At 40.6% G+C, this 22,851-nt stretch overlaps 1 protein-coding gene across 1 annotated transcript in view; it reads right to left on the minus strand.

Annotated features, from left to right (window-relative positions):
* The window catches only part of LOC124237081 (TBC1 domain family member 1-like), a 44,180-nt gene that overhangs the window by 19,183 nt on the left and 2,146 nt on the right, over nt 1–22,851 (minus strand). Inside the window, exon 2 of the mRNA XM_046656333.1 lies at nt 13,687–14,194. Within this exon, the coding sequence (XP_046512289.1) occupies nt 13,687–14,103 (417 nt within the window). The 5' untranslated portion in view covers nt 14,104–14,194. The remainder of the gene's footprint in view (nt 1–13,686; nt 14,195–22,851) is intronic.

Genomic DNA, 22,851 nt, shown 5'->3' on the forward strand with positions numbered 1-22,851 from the left:
TCACCTCATTCATTATGAGCAGTACTGAGAGAATCCATAATAGTGTAGACGGAGAAAGGCAAGAAGAGATCAAGAGTTATAAATCAAGCTTTGAGAATGAAAATGACATGGATGTGACATTTATTCACTTGCATGTGCAACTTGTCTCCAGTTGTTTTTTAAGCTGTGAATCCCATTAAGGCACGCCATCATAATTAAAATGGAATCTCTGGTTAAGTAGCACAGGGCAACTAGGGGCTCCCAGCCACATCTGCTGCTAAGGAGATCATCTTCAAAACATTCGTAGTCTATGTTTTCTGAGGGGTGCAGCACTGTTTCCATTAATCTATATTAATTAATGATATCTACTTAGAAGCAGATACAAAACTATGTAAGATTCTTGTTGCAGAAAAAACTATAATAAAGAGGGGAAAATCTAAATGACCATTAATAGGAGCTGGCTAAATTATGGTACATTCATATATAGTCCAGATAGTAGCAAGGGTCATTCTGTCACTTGATAGAAGAAAAAAATTGGATCAAAATCTCTTCTCTTGGGGAAAGAGAAATCCAGCATCCATCCCAAACTCTCTAGGGGTTCTTGGGAGTCCACGGCTCCTCCTGTTCCCTCTGCCTCCATCTTCAGCTCCCTGTGAATACTGGCTCTCTTCCCTGTCCTGCCTCCTATTGCTCTTACGACCCGTTCCTTCTCTGTTCACTGTGTGCAGACATACCACATAGGCACTTTTCTTTGCTGTCCACAAATAATACTCACACGACCTCTTATATGTAGTAGATTGTAATAGCTATTGGGGATATCAGCAAGAGGTGGGAGGAGGAGCAAGATATTTGGCTGCAACATAATTCAACATAGCAGCTAACTAAAAACAAATATTAGGCCTCCCGTTCTTAGAAGACCTTGCTTATTCCCCCAACCCTGCCATCAAAAATAGGAATTTCACTTTGGCCTCAGCTTCCCACACTGTTGAGCCTTGGCTTTCTCCAAAATCTTAGTTGTTATTTTATTTTTTTATTGTTCTTGTGTATCTTTTTTTTCCAGCTTCATTAAGATATAATTGACATATGACACTGTGTAAGTTTAAGGTGTACAATGTGTTGATTTGATACACTTCTCTATTGCAAAATGATTACCACCATAGCATTAGTTAACACTTCCACACTGTCCCATGATTCTCATTTCTTTTTTGTGGTGAGCATATTTATGATCTACTCTCTTAGCAACTTTCAAGTACATAATACAGTATTATTAACTATAATCACCATGCTGTACATTAGATCTCAGAACTTATTTATCTTATAACTAAAAGTTTATACTCTTTGACCAACGTCTCCCCATTTCCCTGACCCTCAGCCCCTGGTAACTACCATTCTACTCTCTGTTTCTAGGATTTTGGCTTTTTTAGATTCCATATATAAGTAATATTATATAGTATTTGTCTTTCTCTGTCTGACTTATTTCACTTAGCATCATGCTCTCAAGGTCCATCCACGTTGTCACAAATGGCATAATTTCCTTCTTCTGAATTTTATTCATTACCACAACTTCTTTATCCATGCATCTGTTGAAACACTTAGGTTGTTTCCATGTCTTGGCTATTGTGAATAATGATGCAAAGAACACGGGAGTGAAGATATCTCTTTCAGATCCTGTTTTCACTTCCTTTGTATATATATCCAGAAGTGGGACTGCTGGATCATATCGTAGTTCTATTTTTAACTTTTTGAGGAACCTCCATACTGCTTTCCACAGTAGCTATACCAATTTATATTCCCACCAACAGTGCACAAGCGTTCCCTTCTCTCCACATCCTTGCCAACACTTGTTAACTCTTATCTTTTTGATGACAGCCATTCTAATAGGTGTGAAGTGACATCTCATTGTGGTTTTGAGTTGCATTTCCCTGATGATTAGTGATGTTGAGCACCTTTTCATGTACCTCTTGGCCATTTGTATGCCTTCTTTGGAAAATGTCTATTCAGTTCCTCTGCACATTTTGAACTGAATTTTTTTTTTGCTGTTGGATTGTACGAATTCTTCATAATTTTTAGGTATTGACCCCTTATCAGATATATGATTTGCAAATATTTTCTCCCATTCCATAGGTTGCCTTTTCGTTTTGCTGATGTTTCCTTTGCTGTGCTGAAGCTTTTTAGTTTCATGTAGTCCCACTTGCTCATTTTTGCTTTTGTTACTCCAAAATCCTGTTTGTTTCTTGTGCTAAGCAGATCACACATCTCTGAGTCACTTTCAGCCCATCTTGGCCACGCTCTTTTTTCATAACCAAAATGGCTCATCAAAGCTAAACAAAGATGCTGCTGTCACCCAAGAGCAGTTCTGCCACAGTCCTAAAACTGGCCCTTCCTCTCTCCCCGCTGCTACAACTGTGCAATCACTCAAAAGGATGCACCTGCACTACCATAAACAATGTCTAAAATATGTCTATATGTATAGCTATATCTATGTTTGTGTATATATTTTCACTTTATATATAAATATAGAGAGATATTTTTATGTATTCATTTATTTATATAAATAAATATGTATTTATAAGTATATATACATATGTGTATATATATATATAGGGAGAGAGGGCTGAGTTAAAAAAATGGTAGATATCAATATATAAAGTGATTAAATACAGAAACATTTGTTTGTATAATAAGATTAAAAAAATCTATAAGGATATACACAAATCTGTTAATGTTGGTTTCCCTCTAGGAGGTAGGATTAAGGGGAAACTTTTAATTTTAACACTCTTATACTATTTTTTTTACATTAAGCATAAATGCCTCTATAATAAGAAGAATTATTCATTTTAGGAAAAAAATTGATGCAAAAAAAATAAATAAATCACAGCCGAAAGGATTTAACTTACATACAAGAGTTTCTCAATAGTAAGGACTGTTCAACATTCACGAAATGTTTCCCACACCTGTCACCAATAAATGCCAAGAAAATTTTGTGTTCATAAAAACCAAGGAAGAGAACTGTGCGGATCCCAAAGAGATGAGAGCCAACGAATATTATCTTATGAACAAAGACTCTAAGGGGAAAGATGCTCAAGAGGGATGGAGGAGGAGGCGTGGTATCTAAGAATAAAATTCTGACTGAGCAAGAGAAATCTGTCCTGAAGAAGGAAAAGAAAAACAAGGAAACAAACTAATACGGGTGCACAGGGGGTTTCCAGATGAGACTGGGGTTAAAAAAAAAAAGGACGAGCACATCCCCAAGAATGAATGCAAAAAGGTAACATTCATTCATGAAGGACCCACTATGTACAAGCACTGTTCTGGGTGCCAGGGTCTGGCAGTGAACAAGACAGACAAGAGCCCTCCTCTCTTGCTGCTTAGGCAGGTGGGAGACAGTACCCAAGGAAGCATATGAACAAACAAGATAATTTCAAATAGTGGTAAGTGTTATGAAGGCATTAAAACCAGATGAAGTGACAGTGATTGATTTTGACTAAGCGGCCAGAGGATGAAATCCGAACTGAGTTCATAATGATCTAAGGAAGCAGCCACATGAAGAGCTGGGAGCGCAGCCTTCCACAGAGAGGCAACAACAAATGCAAAGACCCAATGTGAAGAATGAAACTGTCATGTTTTAGTAATACAAGCAGCAGTTCCTGGGGTCCAGAGAGCACTGGAAAGAGTGTGGGAAATGAGGTCCACATGGTAAATCCCAGCAAAGATATGGGATTTTAGTGTAAGTACAGGGGGAAGTCGCTAGGGAGCTTCTGAGCAGGGGAGTGGCATGCATTGATAGGTATTCTAAAGATGGCTCTGCATGCTTGCTTGGTGGAGAAAAGCAAGAATGGAAACAGGGAGAACAGTTAAGAAACATTGCTGTAGTCCAGAGGAGAGATGATGCAGTCTTGGGCTCAGGGTTAAGAAGGGAATCAGAGAAGTGGCAGATCTGGAATGAGCCTTGAATAATTTGGATAAGTGTGTGAAGGAAAAAGAGAAATCAAAGATGACTCCTAGATTTTGGTTGTAGCACCTGTCCTTGCCACTTAAGAGCTGCAGAAGACTGAGAAAGCAACACGTTGGTGGGGAATAAATTCAAGCGTTCTATTTTAACCATGTTGAGTTTGAGATGCCTATTTAACAGCCAAGTAGAAAAGTCAAGTTGGCAGTTGGATAGACAAGTTTGGAACCCATCACTGAGTCTGAAGCAATAGAATAACTTTTGGGAGTCACCATCAAATAGGTGGTATTTAACGCTATGATGAGTTCATCTGGAAAGAGTGTCTAGAAGAGAAATGTAGAAGATCAAGTCTTGGGGGGCATAAAACTCAGAATTGAGAAGAGGAAGAACAAAGAAAAGAGACAGGGTAGAAACCACCATGGAAAAAGAATGAAAAACAGGAGGGTCTGGTTTTCCAAAAGCCAAGAGAGGAGAGTGTTTCAAGAACATTCTCTTGCCAACTATGCCAAAACCCACTGAAAACTGGATAAGAGAAGTGCAGAGAAAGGATCACTGGATCTCACAAGCTAGAGGCTGCTGGTGACATGATCAGAGCCGCTTTAGTGGAATGTTGAAGACAGAAGCCCAACTAGTAAACCAAGGAGAAAACGGTAAGAGGAGGTTAAGTTAGCCACCACGTCAATTCTTGAAAAAAGGAGCAGAACATTGGATAACTAGAGGGAGCCGAAACAGGATATGGAGTCAGGAAAGGGTTTGTTTTTAAGATGGGAGATATCAGGATATATTTTTAGAAGACCAAGCAGAACCAGATTAGAAATCTTACTTCTATGTTATTTTTCATATCATTCTGTAGGAACCAAGCAGGTCAGCATCAATAGGACAGAAAATCAGAATGGCTGACTTTCTCTTCTGTTAGAAACCGATGAACAATTAAAACCTCTCTGGGTAGCCAGAGGGGAAAATGATCAGAAGACATCAACACGGGTTCAGCGAGAACAAGCTACTTCATATTATACTTATGGATGAAGACGCTTCTTGAGTTTTCACACTGACTACCGCAATAGTCTCCTAACTCGTCTTCCTCATCTGTCTCTCATTCCTCTACTCCATCCTCCACCCCAAATTCCAAAAACAATACAATTATTTCATTTCCCTGATTAATGCTTCAAATAGGAACCTTCTTAAGGAGAACATCCAACTCCCTCAGCAAGGCATACAAAGCCCTGTAAAGTCTGGCCCCAGCCTTTCCTTCCTGTCTCATCTCTGATCATGCAATTTGCAAAAGAATAATGGCAGCAGCCCCAGCCCCAGCAGACATGTCTGCATTCCCTTGTCTTGTTATGGCTTAACACAAGCTATATCCTCTACTTAGAAGAGCCATTCAATCCGCACCCAACTCACTGGCCTGGGAAATTCCTAGTGGGTCTTTAAAACCCATTCAAACATCCCATGGAAAACGCAGTACATTCTGGAGGCTTCTTCCAGAAGACAGATCTGTGCTGAACAACTAGAGATTACAGGGAACAACTTAATTTCAACATAAAACAGACTTAGGAGCAACTCAGTTGTCTGAAACAAAAGGGGAACACTGTCAGGTAGTTCGTTCCACACAGCGGGAAGTGTGGAGACAGGAAGATGATGACTTGCCAAGTGAAACCCCTTTGAGACGAGACCCATCCACGTCCACTGTTCAATATAAACCCATTTAATTATTAGATGGCTATCATTGCTGGGAAGAGACAAAAATCTATCCACGAATTTCTACTGTTTCTAGTTTTGTCCTCTGGAGCAATTCATAACTTGTCTATATCTTTTTGTACCTGGCAGCTTTTTAAAATAACTACAAGCGCTTATTATACTAGAGCTCCACCCACTCTCCCCAATTTTCTCTTCCATAACTTACAGATGTTTGCTAACTCCTAGCAGTGCGGCACTCAGAACCTATATTTGACATACAAAAACATCATTATTCTTCTTGAGGGGTCAATCATGCCTTATTTGATTCTGTACCCTAGCACTGAGCCAAGTACATGACACACTGGTAGCATTCCAAAGAATGAATTAATATAAAATTGGCAACAGTTCAAACACCTACAGCTCTCTCTTTTTTTTTTTTGGTGAGGAAGATTGTCCCTAAGCTAACATCTGTTGCCAATCTTCCTCTTTTTGCTTGAGGAAGACTGTTGCTGGGCTAAAATCTGTGAAAGTCTTCCTCTATTTTGTATGTGGGATGCCCCCACAGCACGGCTTGGTGAGCGGTGTACAGGTCTGCTCCCGGGATCTGAACCTGTGAAACCCTGGCCGCAGAAGCAGAGCACGTGAACTTAATGACTATGCCACTGGGCCGGCCCCCCAAATATCTACATCTCTTGACCACAATAAATGATGACTTCTGACGCACTTCTGGAACTAAAGCTGCCAGGGAAGGGTTCCTGCAGGACTGACAGCTATGGAGTCACATTTAAGGTGCCGGGTCAGGCACAGTGTTGCACATTAGCAATCACACTCAAGTCCACCTCTTTTCTTGTGTGTCCTGCATCAGGCCCCTCCTCCAAGTCCTACCCTCAATCCAGCCCCAACTGAGGTTTCTCTGAGTCAGGCCAGCTCCCAACTTGGCCTGCTCTGATTGTTGGTTAGGGCTCGCAGGCAACAATTATTGGGCTGGATCCCAAGGGAGGAAAAGTACTTGAAAAAGAGAAAAAGTAGCAACAAGAGATTTATCTCTTTCAGTATATCCCAAACTAGTGACTCACAGGGCTCTCGTTGCAAGCTGCATCCAAAATTAAAAACAGGTCATAGTTTTGAATGTGATCTTTTCAGAGTAACTTTGAGTGAAATTCTATCATTAACAAATGATAAGGATGAAACCTGGAGTCACTCTGATGAATATTCAGATTATTTCCAGAAATACTTCCCAGGTAGCTAGCCTCGTCCGAGTTGACTAGTAGAAATAGGAGGCGGGGCCGGCCCAGTAGCACAGCAGTTAAGTTCGCATGTTCCACTTCAGTGGCCTGGGGTTCGCCAGTTCAGACTCTGGGTGCGGACATGGCACCGCTTGGCAAAAGCCATGCTGTGGCAGGCGTCCCACGTATAAAGTAGAGGAAGATGGGCATGGATGTTAGCTCAGGGCCAGTGTTCTTCAGCAAAAAGAGGAGGATTGGCAGTAGTTAGCTCAGGGCTAATCTTCCTCAAAAAATAAATAAATAAATAAACTGGAAAAAGAAAAGAAATAGGATGCAAGCTACATATGTAATTTTAAAATTTCTAGTAAGCACATTCAAGAAGGTAAAAATAATTTTACTATTATATTTTATTTAACCCGATATATACAAAATATTATCATTTCAATATGTAATCAATCTAGAAAATTATTGCGATATTTTATATTGCTTCTTTCAAACTAAGTCTTTGAAACGCACTGTTTTGACACTTACAGCACATCTCAATTCAGCCCAGCCACAGTGCAAGCACTCAGTATGGCTACTGACTACTGTTCTGGACAGTGAAGCTCTGGGCTATAAATAAATCCTTTTAAGATACAAGTCAGCTTTAGGTTCAAGGTACTCGTAAAGTCTATTCTTAGGAAAAGATTTATATTAAAAACAATTATCAAACAAAGCATTTGGTGAAAAATGTAAAGCTATATAAAGTGATGTATTGAAAATAAAGACTTTTAAAAAATTATCTAAGCATCTATCAGAAGGTGGATGCTTCTGAAGCTCTCAGACTCATTTCTCAAAGTCAAAAATAAATGATGTAATCAATCCTGTGTCATGAACCCAAACCTTCCAACGAATACTTCAGAGTTCATGCAGTCCAGGACATTCTTTTTATAGATGAAAAGAATCCATGCCAACCCTTGTAGCCAGCAATCGACTTCTGTCTAGCATGACAGACGGTCAAGTGTTGGTTAGCTGACACGAATATGCTGTTCCGTGACCGAGTCACAGCCACCGAGTGGGACCCCAAATGAAACCTTACATAATAAACCAGAATGGGATTAAAGATGCCCAGGGAGAATTTAACAGAGATCAAAAATCCTCCAAAACATAGACAACAAAACCTTCTTACAACCATTTCCTGAGGAGCAAAAAGAGACTCATGTCTGAAATTTAGAAATTATGAAGACCAAATGCAGAAAGGGCAATAGATAAGAATATCTGAAAAACAATACTACATTCTTTAGAGTAATCACCCTCAGGAACAAAACGCTCCAGCTCAGTGTTATAATTTCGATTTTCACTCTAGCAAAGAAAGAAAGTAATGAGCCGGCAAATATAACAGCCAAGCAAGAGATGCAACTGAAGGCAGACTCTATTGAAAATCCCAAAATAAGTGGTGCATATTTTAAGTCACTAACTTAAAATTCCAAGCAGATGGGGAATTATTAAGACAAATTAGTAATGGGTAAATGAAACAAAGCTATGATCAAAGATAAAATTTTTTTAAATTGTTAATTAAATCATAAAACTCAGTCAAAGCAACTCTGGCTTTTATTATAAGGGATTGAAGTATTGACTCTGTCAGTCACAGGAAAACAACTTTAGATCACCTTTTTATTTAATACCCAAGATAACCGAATCCAGAGAGGCCAAGTGAGGTCGCTCTAAATCAGTTACGGGGAAAGACGACGTACTCAGAGGGCAAGGATGCACTGGTTCCTTACAGGAAGTTTCAAAAAGAAACATTTATTGCTCTTAAATTAAGTCCACAAATAGTCAAGGACTCTTAAAATTAGTGGTAAGGGAGCCTACACGTTTCGGTCTCAGATCACCTTCAAGAAATGCAGTTCATGGCCAAGAATCATAGAAAAGGAAACCCATTCTCTCAAAGGACATTGACATTCCCTAAAATACATCTTCCTCAGCAACATTTAATAAAGTCCTTTTCTGTGCAGTTACTCCAGCTCCTCTACCCCCACCCCAGGCTCCTTTTCCACACTTTTCCTCTCCTCCTCATCCCTAAGGTTTTAGCACTTTATTATGGAGATCAACTCAGCCTCTCTCCCAGCAAGAAATAATACTTATTTGGGAGAGGGAGGAATAAGGCTGGTAAGATTCTGGCAAATACCAGATTGTCTTAGGCAGGAGGAAGAAGCTGAAGCCCATGAGCGTTCCCGCATCAAAGGCATCTCTCCCATCAGTTATGAAACACTCATGCTGTGCCCAGACTGGGCCCCAAATCCAGAAGACCAGACTCTGATTGGAGTTGGGAACAGTGTTTGAAAAGCCAGGATAGATTTCAAGTGTGATAAAGAAAGAGTTAAGAACAGTGAGCACTGATAGCAAAACTACTCCCATGTACCCCTGACTTATGCTGACTTACGCTGGACCCCACACACTGCCCACTCCCCTCACCTACACACAAACCTATACTTCTCCTCCATTTATTACTGCCCCAATAATCCCTGCCATTCCCCATTCAAAATCCACTTTTCCCTTATTGACATTAAACAGCAACAGACAATGTCAGAAGCCCCAGTCCAACATGTCCCCTACCTGCAACTCACTGCTGGTAGAGCTTTCCACTCCATAGATAAAGAAAAGGATTAAAATGTAGATACTCTTATGAGTGACATACGTTAACACTCAAGTAAGTGGCAAATCAGATGTTCTTCTGAGTACAGATTTTCATAGAAGAGACAAAGCTGAAGAACTGGAGAGGGGCAGAATCATGCGATAATTTTCTTAGACTTTTCATGATTTCTAGGGCTGAGTCCAGATGGGACTCTTGATTTTTTTGTGATAGGATGGGGTGAAGATGTAGTCAGGGTCATCCATGCAACCATGATTTCCAGAGTGGATGTCTTCATTTCCTGCCATGGACCCAAACTCAAAACTGCACTTCAACCCAGAACCTTCTACTAGTGTGTTCACACACATTCTGAAGGATGTTCTTGGATGTTATGAGAAAATGGAACCTATGGTCAAACAAATTCGGGGATTTAATGGCCTAAAGTACAGCTCAAGGTTGGAATACAGGGTTTCCCTAACAGCGATTCGCAGAGGGAGGTCTGTATAACTCAGTGAACCAGTACTTTTCAAATCATAATCAAGGCATGATGTTACAGAATCATGCATGCTTAAAAGATTCATTAAAGTGCAAGACAGACCAATGGATTTTAATATAACAAAGTGCAAAAAGTGCTTTGATGTAGTTGCAAATTTCATTTAAAACAAATCTTTGAGAAACTACCACTTGTCAAGGCTTAATATAGTACTAAAGAAAAATATCCACAATTTTCTAAAATGGCCATAAAATATTTCTCCATTTTCCTACTACATATCTGTAGAGGCCAAATTTTCTTCATGTACTCAACCAAAACAACATACCACAACAGAATGAACGGAGACGCAGCTGAGGATCCACTAGCTGCATATTAATCCACACATTAAAGAGAATTGGAAGAAAGCAACAAGAAAAGTAAAACTAACAGTAGCAAACACATAGAGACAGAGATTGGACTGGTGGTTACCAGAGGGGAAGGGGGAGGGAGGAGGGTGAAAGGGGTGATTCACGCAAGCGTACAGCGATGGATGGTAATTAGTCTTTGGGTGGGGAACATGATGTAATCTACATAGAAACTGAAATATAATGAGGTACATGTGAAATTTATATAATGTTATAAATCAACGTTACCTCAATTAAAAAAACCATAAAACTATGCCACTCATCACAATTTTTTTGGAAAAATATAGTTATTTTTCACAAAAATATTATTTATGCTAACATGTAAGGGGCTCATTACTTTTGTTTTTTAATAAATGAACAAATTAATACCTTTATAATGTCTCAGTTTTAATTTCTAATACAGTAAGTATGAATATATATATGCCACATAAACTAATGCTCTTCAGGATCCTCAATAATTTTTAAGAGTGAAAAGGGGTCCTCAAATCTAAAACGTTGAGAGGCCGCCATAATGTATTTTGAGGATGGAAGCCCTTCTCTGTGGAACATCTTGACTACATTCTATGGAATATACACTGGGAAACACAACCTCATTTTGTGCTAATAAAATTATTCATTTCTGTGCCTCTTCTCCCTAGACATTCTTCAGTAAATTAATATATATGTTGATCAAAGGGTTCCCTCTCAAATTGTAGTTTTGTGCTTACCCGGCAGTAAATGCACATACATCCTCTGGCAAACACAGTTGATGCTGACCTGATCTATCGAGAAGACACCTTAATCTAGAGAATTACTTCACTGAGCAAATGTTACAAATAGTCAAGAGAAATGATGACATGGGTTAACATGCTCCTACAGCAGATAATTCTCTGCTCTGAGATTCAATGCCAGGGATGCCCAAGAACATAAAAGATATCACACCAGTTCGAATCATAGCCAATTTGGTTTACCAGTTTCCAGCAACAACAGAACCAACAACAGAGTCACTGATTGAAATACCTATGTTATAAATAACTCTTTTATAAAATAAGCAGGATGACAGCAATTTATTACTCTGAATACTGGCACTTTGTGTTTGTAAAAATCATATGCAAGCCAAAAATAACTTAAGAACTAATTCATATTTCTACCATGGCTTTTTAGAACACGGAGTAAGGCCAATTCTCTACTTTCGGCAAGACTGGAAGCCCCAATTACAGAATTTAGTTATAAATCTGTTCTTCCTGTCAGGTATCTGCATGACTGGCCAGAAGCCTGTTCTCAGATGGCTGTAAAAGATTTTGGGCAAGAGTCAAAAGTGTAAAGGTCTGAACAACTCCTCCACGCAAACACAATCTCCCCAAGGAAACGCGGTCCTTACAGAGAGCTGGCCTGAAGTACAGGCTGTTCAAGTCTCTAATTTTCATTTTGGAATTTGCCCAAATAACAAGAACCATTAAGTTTATTTATGTAGTTTTGTAAGTGTCTAGTTTATAAAATGTTGCTCAAGGATGACTAGGTTCTCATCCTGAGAGCTGAAGACACTCATCTTGGTCTCCTTTTTCTTTTGAACTAAGACTTGAAATGAAATTAGCATATAATCTGCATTCAGTAAAACTTTCTTTAATGAAAATTGGTTATGGCCATAAACGCTTACTAAGTTTCAGGTCTCGTTCTAGCTCATTTGTTCCTCCCAGCAACTCTATGAGATCGACACAATAATTATCCCCATTTTACAGATGAGAAAACAGGCTCAGTGCTGCCTGAGGCCATCCAGTTTATAGGTGGCAGACAGGACTGGAATCCAGGGAGTTAGTTCCTCTGAACCTCTGAACCAGGATGTTGTCCTGCCTATCTGAGATACATGGACAATAACATTAAATGATTTCTAATTCTATGGGTAAATTAGTGGTTTCAAGCTCTATTAGCTCTATCAGATGAGCCTTTCTTTCAAAAAAGCCTTCCTTACACTCTGGTGTGTTAGGCCACATTCTGTCTTCCCATCATGCCCTGTGCCTGGACCATTCGGTATTTACCTATTGATGCTTCTGCCTTCCTCCTAGCCTGTACTAATATCCTCTCACATGGTATCTGGAGCAGCAAGCACTGAATGAATGAGTAAAAAAATCAAGGAATGAACAAACAAAAGTCAATCTCCACAAATATACTTAGTCACCAAGAACATTAATTTCCAATGAGGCTTGTGCAGCCTGGAGGGTACGCAAAAAAAACACAGTGGGGGGCAGGGAGCAATCATTAGCATTTCTATTTCTATTTACTGACATTTAGCACATGGATTGACACTGGCATCCTCACTCAGTGCTGGTGGCAGGCAGCCACACAGGCATGCTGGGCATCGAGGTCTAGCCTGGGCACGCCTCAGCTCACAGGGCTACAACAGGGCTCTCACCTGTTTATGTGCTTTCCGTAGATTGTACCAAATTGCAGTTTACATGGTCTCAATTGAGAAAGTGGCTGTATGGCTTATATTTTCAATTTCACCTAAACTAACCCTCACAAAATGAACAAGTCGCTTTAAACGAATCCTGCACAGAATTGCAAACGATACTAACAACAAAGCAAGCCCAAATGAACAGGAAAACAGCAGGGCTGACGACATTTTTACAATTTCCCATATAGTATTTTTCTCCGTCACATCATGAGATATGACAATAACAAGCTAATCAGAACTGACATGAAGTTGGCAAAAAACAACAACAGAAACAACCCTGAATGTGTCAACACTTAGATTCAGAGCCACTGTTCTTATCAATGGTCTTTGCCTAAGAGAACACTATGCCTTGGGAAATTGGCTAATAGTATTCTTATTCAGTTTATAAATAAATATATGTTTGTTAATAGGATTTTAAAATGTGGAGCTCACTGATCTAGAACTTTGCTTCTCGAAGTGCAATGTGCAAAGGGGCAGCATCAGCATCACAAGGCAGCTTGTGAGAAATGCAGAGTCTTAGGGCCCATCCCTGACCGACTGGATCAGAATTTGCACTTTAACAAGATTCCCGGGTGATTCATACAGTACATTTCTGTTTGAGAATCGCTGCTTCAGAAGACACATCTGAAACAATCTAAATTCTAACAGTTCAGCTCTTCTTTATAATTATTTAGAGAGATTTCTCTGTTGAGTTTTTGAACTCATAAACTTATAATCTCTAATATCTGTTATCAAATGTTCTTCAAAACTATAAAGAAATTATCCCCAAACTCAAAACTCCAGCGCAATAATCCATATATAACTGTAGCATGGTCTCTTATTTATTCCAGGATACTTAAAAATCAATGTTCTGACCCCCATACGATAACAACCATCCAGTCACACCTTAATCTTTTTGATCCCCAACTCCACTTACTTTTGTTTGATCATCGGCTTTGAACACATAGCAGATACTCTGCCGATTGGCTGCATTGTCCTTGATCAGACAAGCAAAGTAACTCGGGTCATGACTGTTGTGAATCAGTTTGTGAACATGCTGAGGCTTACACTCGAAGATGCTGGAACAGATCAGTGGATCCCATTGTTGACTTTTCCCTGGCTCAGGTTCACATTTTAGTCCAGAGGGCGAAACACAAAGCCGGACCTGCCTGATACCAGGCTCCTTTTTGGAGGACTGCCCGCTGAGCCTTCGCACCTCTGCCACGACCCAGGGCAGCATGGGCATGGTGGTGAGAGAATGCACAGGCAGAGAGCCCACCAGCTGAAGGCTGAAGTCCACCGAGACCTCGTTAGGAAATGGATGCCTCCTCACTGTGAATGTTATTGGTTCCATCTTGGGAAAGGTCTGGAAACTCAGCAAAACGTTGCTACCGTTTTCTGTTTTAGACCAAGCAATCTATTTTACGTGCTTCGGATGCAGAATCCTAGGGGAGAAAAACAGAGGCATTACAATTTAATGAAGTCACACAATAGCTATTCTCAAAGAGTTATTATTTCAGAAGATCTTAAAAGCCTGAAACCCAAACACAGGAAGAAATAGATATTAGTTCAAATAAGCTGTTCTGCCTAGAAAGAGCCTCCCTAAAACTGTATTTCATATAAAACCTGAAAATTCCATAACTGTTACACTCATTACAGGTTACAAAGATCCCACTGGGAAACTCCTGTTAAACGTAAGCCTTAGAGAGCCAACAAAGGCAAGCACAATAGAAAACAATATAATGCTACCTGGATAGCTTTAAACTCTGTTGTATTAGTTAACATATATGTCAGGGAAGTTTTTTAAGATAATCAAATTCAGTACTGGTGACTACCCCCAAAAAAACAATTTTGCGAGAAAAAATATCAGCTATCCATCATCATAGTCTACTGAATGAGGCCAGTTTTAAACAACTGACTTTATCACTTAGGATCCCATTTAAGTTTTATTTCATTTTATTATTTTGCTGAGGAAGATTCACCCTGAGCTAACATCTGTTGCCATCTTCCTCTTTTCATATGTGAGCCACTGCCACAGCATGGCCACTGACAGGCGAGTGGCATAGGTCTGCGCCCAGGAACCAAACCCCAGCTGCTGAAGTGGACTGTGCCCAACTTAACCACTATGCCACCAGGGCTGGCCCCCATTTAAGTTTTAAAAGGCTCTCCCTCATGTAGTTCAGAGGTTCTGAATCACAAATTCAAATTCCAATAACATGTACTCAGTGCCTATTATGCTCTAAACACTATCACAAATATCGTTTTGTTGAATTCATGTACTACAAGCCATCACCTCAACACTTTGCCCCTCCTCTTCAATAGAGGATGGTGTTTCTATTAGACTCAAACTCTCAACTGCTTTCCCCTCTTGATGGGTGATTTTCAACAACCACATTTTGGTGTATCCTAAAGCATTCCTGTCCACTGGATGACAAAACCCTTCTGTTCAGAGCCGAGTTGTCAACAGGGTCTCAAGTCCTATTCTCTACTCATTTGTTCCCTGGATCTCCATTGTCTCATGTATTCCCTGAGCATATATACACACGCTGGGGAGAAACTCCATTAAGGCAGGGATCACATCTGTCTGATTCACTATTGTATCACTGGTGCCTGGCACAGAGCCCGACCCAGAACAGGCTCAAAAAATATTTTAAAAGACTGAATGAAGTCTCTCCCATCCTGAAAAAAAAAGATATTTTCCCTTGACCTCAAACCTCTGCCAGTCATAACTTTTCTTCCCTACACAAATTTCTTCAGGTAAAGTCTAGACTATCTCCAATTCTTACCGCCCATCCACAATCTGGATTGTGACTATAAGTACTGAAGAACCACTGAAATTGCTCCCGTTAAGGTTGCCCACATCCTCTGGTTGGGAAATCCAAAGGGGGCTTTTTAGTCCTTTACTGCCGTCTCCTCTCTGATGAATTTCTCAACGTTGACTGCTCCTTCCTACTTGAGAAACTCTTCTGGTTCTCATCTTACCTCTCTGGTTGCTTTTTTTCAGGTCCTTTGATGGCTTTCTTCCCTGCTAGACTTCATCCTCTCCTCTCATTCCACCTGCTTTCTTTGGACAATCTCACCTAATCTCTTCGTGTCAACAACCACACTCCTAACCGCTGCTAACCAACACTCCTGCCGCCGCTGCTGCTAACAGGTTACTTTTATGGAAAGCCAGACACTTTGCACGTGTTATCTCATTTCATCTTCACAACGACCTTCATCTCTAACCTTAGTCTCAGAGCCTACAATTACTGCCATATTTATGACCTAGGAAACTGAGGCCTGGAGAACCTGAGTTGCTTGTCACGGGTGATGCGGAAGAGTTTGCTCCTTATTCTCAACCCATCCTCTTGAGTGCTGCACAAGAACGCATCTACCACACATACCCTGATGGTTCCCAAGTGTTTGTCTCCCACTGAAGCCCCCTCCTTCCTGAGTACCAGATCAGTGCAGGCCATTACATATTTCCACCTGGATAGCCTAGAGGCACCTCAGTCTCAATTTAGTTATTTTAAAACTAACTCAGTCTCACCTACCCTCTTCCCAGAGCTTGTCTTCCTTCCTATAAGCTGTATCTCTGGGAACAGCATCACTGTTTTTTTTGGCCAAGTAAAAAGCCAAGGAGTCATTGCTATAGTCTAAATGTATGTGTCCTCGCCAAACTCATATGTTGAAACCAAACCCCATTGTGGTGGTATTTGGAGGTCAGGCCTTTGGGAAGCGATCAGGTCATGAGAGTGGAGCCCTCACGAATGGAATCAGTGCCCTTATAAAAGAGATATAGAGAGCTCCCTTGCCCCTTCCACCACGTGAGGACACAGGCAAAAGATGGCAGTCTATGAATCAGGAAGCAGCCCATCACCAGACACTGAATCTGCCAGCATCTTGATCTTGGACATCCAGCCTCCAGAACTGTAAGAAATAAATTTCTGTTGTTTATAAACCAACCAGTCCATGGTATTCTGTTATAGCAGCCTGAACAAACTAAAATAAGTCATTCAGATTCTTCTTTATCCTATCACTACTTCTAAACCAACTCTATATCTAAATATAGCTTATCTTTTCTCAACTGGAGAAAAGATGCCCAATCTCCAATTTATCCTTCACGTATTATTTCCTAGAGTAATTTAACCAATGCACAAAATTCATCATGTCACTCCTCTACTAAAAATTCCTTAATAACTGCCCCCATAAAGTGTTCTACATGGTACATAAGGTCTCATCAGAATCTGGTCCTGCTAACTGTCCAACTTCATATTCTCTGAAATGCCTTCCTTCATGCACCTTTGGGCTCTGAAGATAGAAAACTAGTTATGGTTCCCATAGGAGATGTGATTTCTCACGCATCTGTGCCACAGTGCATCCTGTTGCTCTCTCCCAGGAACATAATACCTATCACAAACTGTTAATGGTCTGAGATTTTACCCTACTTGCAAGCTAACAAGTTAGCCTGCTGGCTGAAGGCATAAGACTCCTGGGTCTGAGACAGAGGACAATATATTACTCAGAGCAATAGCAGTAGCCAGAGAGTCAGCATTTGTGTCAGTTCCCTGACTCCCAATTCCCACAGGCTGAGCGACCTTTGTATCCTCACTGGGTTACAGGAGAGGCACCTGAGCTCTGGGAGCCCAAATATTCTGTAATGGGGAGTAAGCACGTCTGCCCTTCTCTGCAGAGGGAGATGCTATTCCTCCTTCCATGGCTATTTGCTACTTAAAAAAAAGACTGAAAATGTAGTGCAGAACAAAGGCACTTAGTGCCTCTGTTCACAAAATGTGTAGAAACACGAGGGACCCATGGAGAATCATCTCCCAGGGACCCTACTCTCATCCTCTAACCTAATTCCAACTTGTATTTAAGTCATAGCTCAAGCAACTGCCACCTCTTTTTGGCAAGGTGATCGAGGGCATCCATCACCACAGGTTTCTGCACTTTGTATCTAACCACCACATTTATTTCAAGAGTTTGAATAGGTCTCCCTCAACAAGACTATAAGCTGCTTGAACTCCTAAGGGTTGAGATTTCTCAAACTGGTACTGAAATTCTAAACCTTTTCTGGAATAGAATGGAAGGCTGTTCTTTTTACTCCCTGTTTTTCTGCATGACATATATGCCAAAAGTGAATTTTGATAATTTGAACATAGTTCAGGGCTAATTTTTTTATTGCAAATGTTCAAAAGTTCAGAAATAAACCCATACTTTATTTAGAGCTCCAAAATATTCCATGAAAGTGTATTCCCTTGTCTCTTCCTTTAAAGTACAGCTTCCCTTGATGATGAAAACAGACTTGAAGTCCTACAACCCCATAAATAATGGTCTCTCTCTCTCTCTCTCTCCTTTTTTCTCTCTCTGACCTAACGGTGAAAGTGGCATTAAATGTCTGGCTCAACTTCCACTCCTGTAACTGAATCTGTTTCAAGTTCTAACTGTTGACAGCTGCTAATCCCAAGACATGCTTAAAGAAGTACTAGAATTATTACAAATAGGACTGAGACCTCTCCATTAGTGTAGACGAGACAGTTGTGAATATGGTGGCAATTAGCATAGTAGAATTACTTTCACTGTTCTTGTAAGGGAATATATACATAGTGCAAAAAAGTGACACAATTTAGTCATTTAAATTATTTGGTAAGTAATCAGTCATCAAATTAGTTCTGATATTTCACTGACAAAACTATTTGAATGTCTGAAGTTTTCACTTTGCAACCAGCTGGGGCACATTCTTAGTTTCTCTGTAAAAAGTAGATGGGAGCTTAACACTGTTTATAAACTATCAAATAATAAGTTCTACCTCAGACATAGCCATAATTATTTATAAGCAATTCAGATTCTGCTGATATAAGGTTCATGGTAACTCAAGCTAGGTGAGTAACTACATTACTTGCCAATAAAAAGTTCCATGAAACAGATGAACTATTCAAATAATACTAACAAACCATTAGTTTACTTTGTAAGCCATCTAAGTCCACATCATTTGCATGCAACCTCTGACCATCTTTTAAGCCTCAGGTAGAACCACCTATTCCAAGAGGCCTCTTGTACCTCATACCCTCAGTAAGAAACACTCTGATCTGTTATTCCAGTGAGCTAGTTACATTCTTGCTAGCAGTGCCATCTGTGAGCAGGCCTATCCCTTACAGAGAGTGTCTGTACTCTAAACAACTCCTACCTACCACAGTTCATAAACATGGTAGGTACCCAAAACACAAAGATCCTCTTATTAGAACAGTTTCAAAGCCTTGTTAGTCCTGCTATGCTAAACATCCCTGGAAGCATGCACATAGAATCATAAAATTTTAAAACTAGAAAGTTCCTTTTAAACCATTTAGAAATTTCCCTCATATTTGAAATGAAGAAACTGGGTTCTGGAGAAGTTAAGTGGCTTGTCCAAGTTTGGTGACAGAATTAGGACAATCTAAGTCCCTGACGCCCATCCCAGTGCTGCAAAGACCCTCAGTTTCCTCATGAAAACATTGTCAAGTGTGAAGCTGAGAAAGTGAGTTACTTAACTTCTCCAAATCTCAAGTTTATTCTTATAAGAGGATGGAACAAGATCATCCCCAAGTTCTCTTCTGTCTCTAAAATCTGGTGAATCTCATATTCATAATGTATAACACCAAATGTCCCTGACATTGTGGGGGAATGGAAAGCTGCTCTCATCTTCCTGTCAAGAATATAAACGTGGGGGAGGTACATGAAGAAAGGATGGCGTTTATTGATCAGGAAGCAGGAGGAGTGATGGCGGTAGTTAGCAGGCTGCCATCGGGAACCCCCTCTCTTCCCAGCCCCCCTCCACTCCCTCCCAGCAAACCATGGGGAGTAGGATGGGGAATTTCCAGCAGGTAACAAGACCACAGCTGTGGCGGGTTCAGCCCTCATCTCCTCAGAGTGCTGGTGGGAGAGGAGAAGGGAAAAAAAGAAAGATAAAGGGAGGGGTGTGGGAAGCTTCTAGCTCCAGACCAGGTTAAGAACCAGCCAATATTGATTAGCTGTCAGGGACCCCACCCCCCCAGGTGGCCATTCACTTCCCTTTGAGAATCGATGGTTTAATTTTTCTGTTCTTTAGCCCAGAGAGAGTGGGCATGCAGTAGAACAGAATTATTCTGCCACCTGAACACTCTAATCTCACGCAGTAAGAGCTCTGGCTTGGCTAAACTATATGTTCACGTCCTCCACAGAAGCCCACCCAATCAGAGCAACGTGCTGCTCAGCCAGGAATTGCCCGCAGGTTCCAGAGGTCTTTGGAGCAGCAGGCTATTTCACCGTCACATGGAGCACCTGGAGCCAGTGTTTCTAATCTTTTCATCATCAAGGATGCTCCAGTACTGCGGGCGCCTCTCTAACTTGACACATAAAGTAACAATGTTTTGAACGATTTCCTTCCTATATAAATCAGAGCCAATTCAAGGCTAGTGCTTTAGAATGCCACTGTCACTTTTTGTATTCTCTTCTACTTTATTGCACAGGATAAAGGGGTGAGGCTGGGGGTCCTGGCAGGCCTTCCGAGATTACATGTAACTCTCCCTCCTGCACAGCTGCTTTAGGTCATTCTCCTAAAAGTAATAATAATTATTATTAACACAGAATAGCACTTACTATGCATCTGTGAACTAATTCAGCTCTCACAACAGCCCTGGACAATGAGGACAATTATTATGTTATCCGAATAAGGACTATGATGGATTATTATCATTATCAGCTCCAATTTAAAGATGAGAGATGAGAAGGAAGTTGCTGGCACAGAGAAGTGAAGTCACTTGCCCAAGGTCATACCAGTAGCAAGTGGCAGAACCAGGTTTTGAACCCAGGTCCTCTGCTCCAGACTTGGTGCTTGCCCTTAACTACTTTGCTAGAGGAATTCTGTTGGCCAACTATGTCTCCTTGGACATATATGATCTTCTGTATTCTTACAGCTCTGAGAAGTATGTTTTATCATCCCCATTTTACATAAGGGTCCCCTGGTGGTGAAGGCAGAATTTGAATCTAGACCTGTCTTATGCCCAAATTTCTATTCTTTGTGATATAAGAATATCTCTAGAAGGGAGAAAATCTAAAATATCTTTCTGGTGGATTAGCTGCGTTGTTTTTCTACCCAAATTTTGCTTGGCCTCAGTAATCCAAATCTAATGTCAAAGTTATACTCTCAAAGTATAAAATAAATATAATAAAGAAATAGGTAATCTTTATTGAGGGCTCAGTATGTTTTAGGCACTAAGGACTTCACATGCATCAATTCATTAAGTGTGACAACTAACCCACAAGTGCTTACCTACTTTGGAAGTTTAGATTCGTTGATCATAAATAATGTGTTGCTAAATAAGTGTATTCCCTTTTTAAGAGAAAAGTAGCTGCTGTTTGTCACAAAGGAAGCAGGCACACTCAAAATTAAATGCCCCTTTGTTGGTGCTAAAACATATTTCCCACCTTCTGCACAACTCCGCTGAAACCTGGGTCAAGATTATTTCACATGGCCCAAATATGACACATCTGTTTTCTAAACATTCGAAACCTGCAAAGGGACACATTCCCTTTAAATCTAAGAACCTATAAAATGAAAATCTGGGCTTGAAAATGTCAAAAACCTTGAAAATGGAAACCTTCATGTCTTTTGTGAAGAATCTAGTTTAAAAAATGTTTTGTTAGAAAGGAAGAAGTGAAGATAAAAATCGGCAAAGGCAATTGTAAGGTAACAGTTCTGCCCTGCAAACCTAAATCCTTTGCTATCACCAGGGGACACAAACTCAACGTTCCCTGTCTGCTGAGTGGACTCGCAGTCATTTTCAGGAACAGATTCTGCTTCTCCAAGTTTTTCCCTCTTTTTGCTTGAGGAAGATTTGCCCTGAGGCTAACATCTGTGCCAATGTTCCTCTATTTTTTTTTTTTTTTTTTTGGTATGTGGGTTGCCACCACAGCATGGCCGACAAGGAGTGGCATAGGTCTGCGCCCAGGCAACCAAACCCAGGCCACTGACACGGACAGGATGGAAATTAACCACTAGGCCACGGGGCCAGCCCCCTCTACTTCTCCAAGTTTTAATGACCAAGAAAAGAAAAGGGCTGAGAAACATACCACGTATTAGGACCAACATGGACATTAAACTTGAGAAGGACAGCACAGTAGACAGGGAAAAGGGTCAAGCAACAAGGCCCCCAAACATAAACAGACTGAAGCCCTCAAATGGGCTGATATGTCTTAGGTCACCTGGGGAATCTGAAGAGTAGAGACCAAGGACCTTCAGAGAAATGCTGTGAAGGGAGTAAAAGGGGCCTGAGGGAGCTGTCACTTTGTGAGATAAAATTAAAAGCACATTCAAAGACAGCATCCTCTCAAGCAGGCATCCCTACTCCAGCCACCAAATGACTGGAGATGCGGGTGTAAATGGGAAACAGGTAAGCACCACGTTGCTTGGTGCAGCACTAACTGCTGCTTGTAAGGGGTACCTCCTAGAAGATTCTAGAAGATCTGGACATGAAAGGAGCTGCCTGCCCACACCTGGCTCCACAGAGGGGCACATCTGATTGCTACTGCAGCCTTTCTGGTGAAGGCTGCCTTCTAGGGAAGTGGGGGACTGAAATTGTCAGTAGACAGATAATAAGGGAGAAGGGGCAAGCTGCATTTCTTCAGCATTGCCCATTTCTTCCTCACACCCTCTGGTACCAGGACAAACAATGTCTTATGGGATAAAAGGTCAACATCCAACAGAAAAGTTCTCATCGTGAAAGGGGAAATCCCCAGGCTCAGTGGGAAAGATAACAGTTGACTATGGCAGGGAGTCCCATTTGCAAAACTTTTCTTTGATGCTAAAAATGTATAACAACATCAAATTTCCCCGTTTTCCTAGTTTGCAAACAGCTAGGCAAATCCACATAAAGGCATTTATTTTAATTATCACCTGATTATTTTATTTATCCCTTTGAGCCAGGCTTAGTCTCTTTTCTATCTCCTTGTACTCAATTAATAGTCTCGGGATACTCCACATGTGTTCACTTCAGAAAATGTCCCTAAACATTTCACATGGTGTCTTTTAACTCACAGCTGTGCCCACCATCTAGCAGCACACGTGATGTCCAAAGGTTACTTACAGATAAATCTGGAGAGAAAG

The sequence above is a fragment of the Equus quagga genome, chromosome 3 (assembly GCF_021613505.1).
Source record: "Equus quagga isolate Etosha38 chromosome 3, UCLA_HA_Equagga_1.0, whole genome shotgun sequence".
Classification (NCBI taxonomy): Eukaryota; Metazoa; Chordata; class Mammalia; order Perissodactyla; family Equidae; genus Equus; species Equus quagga.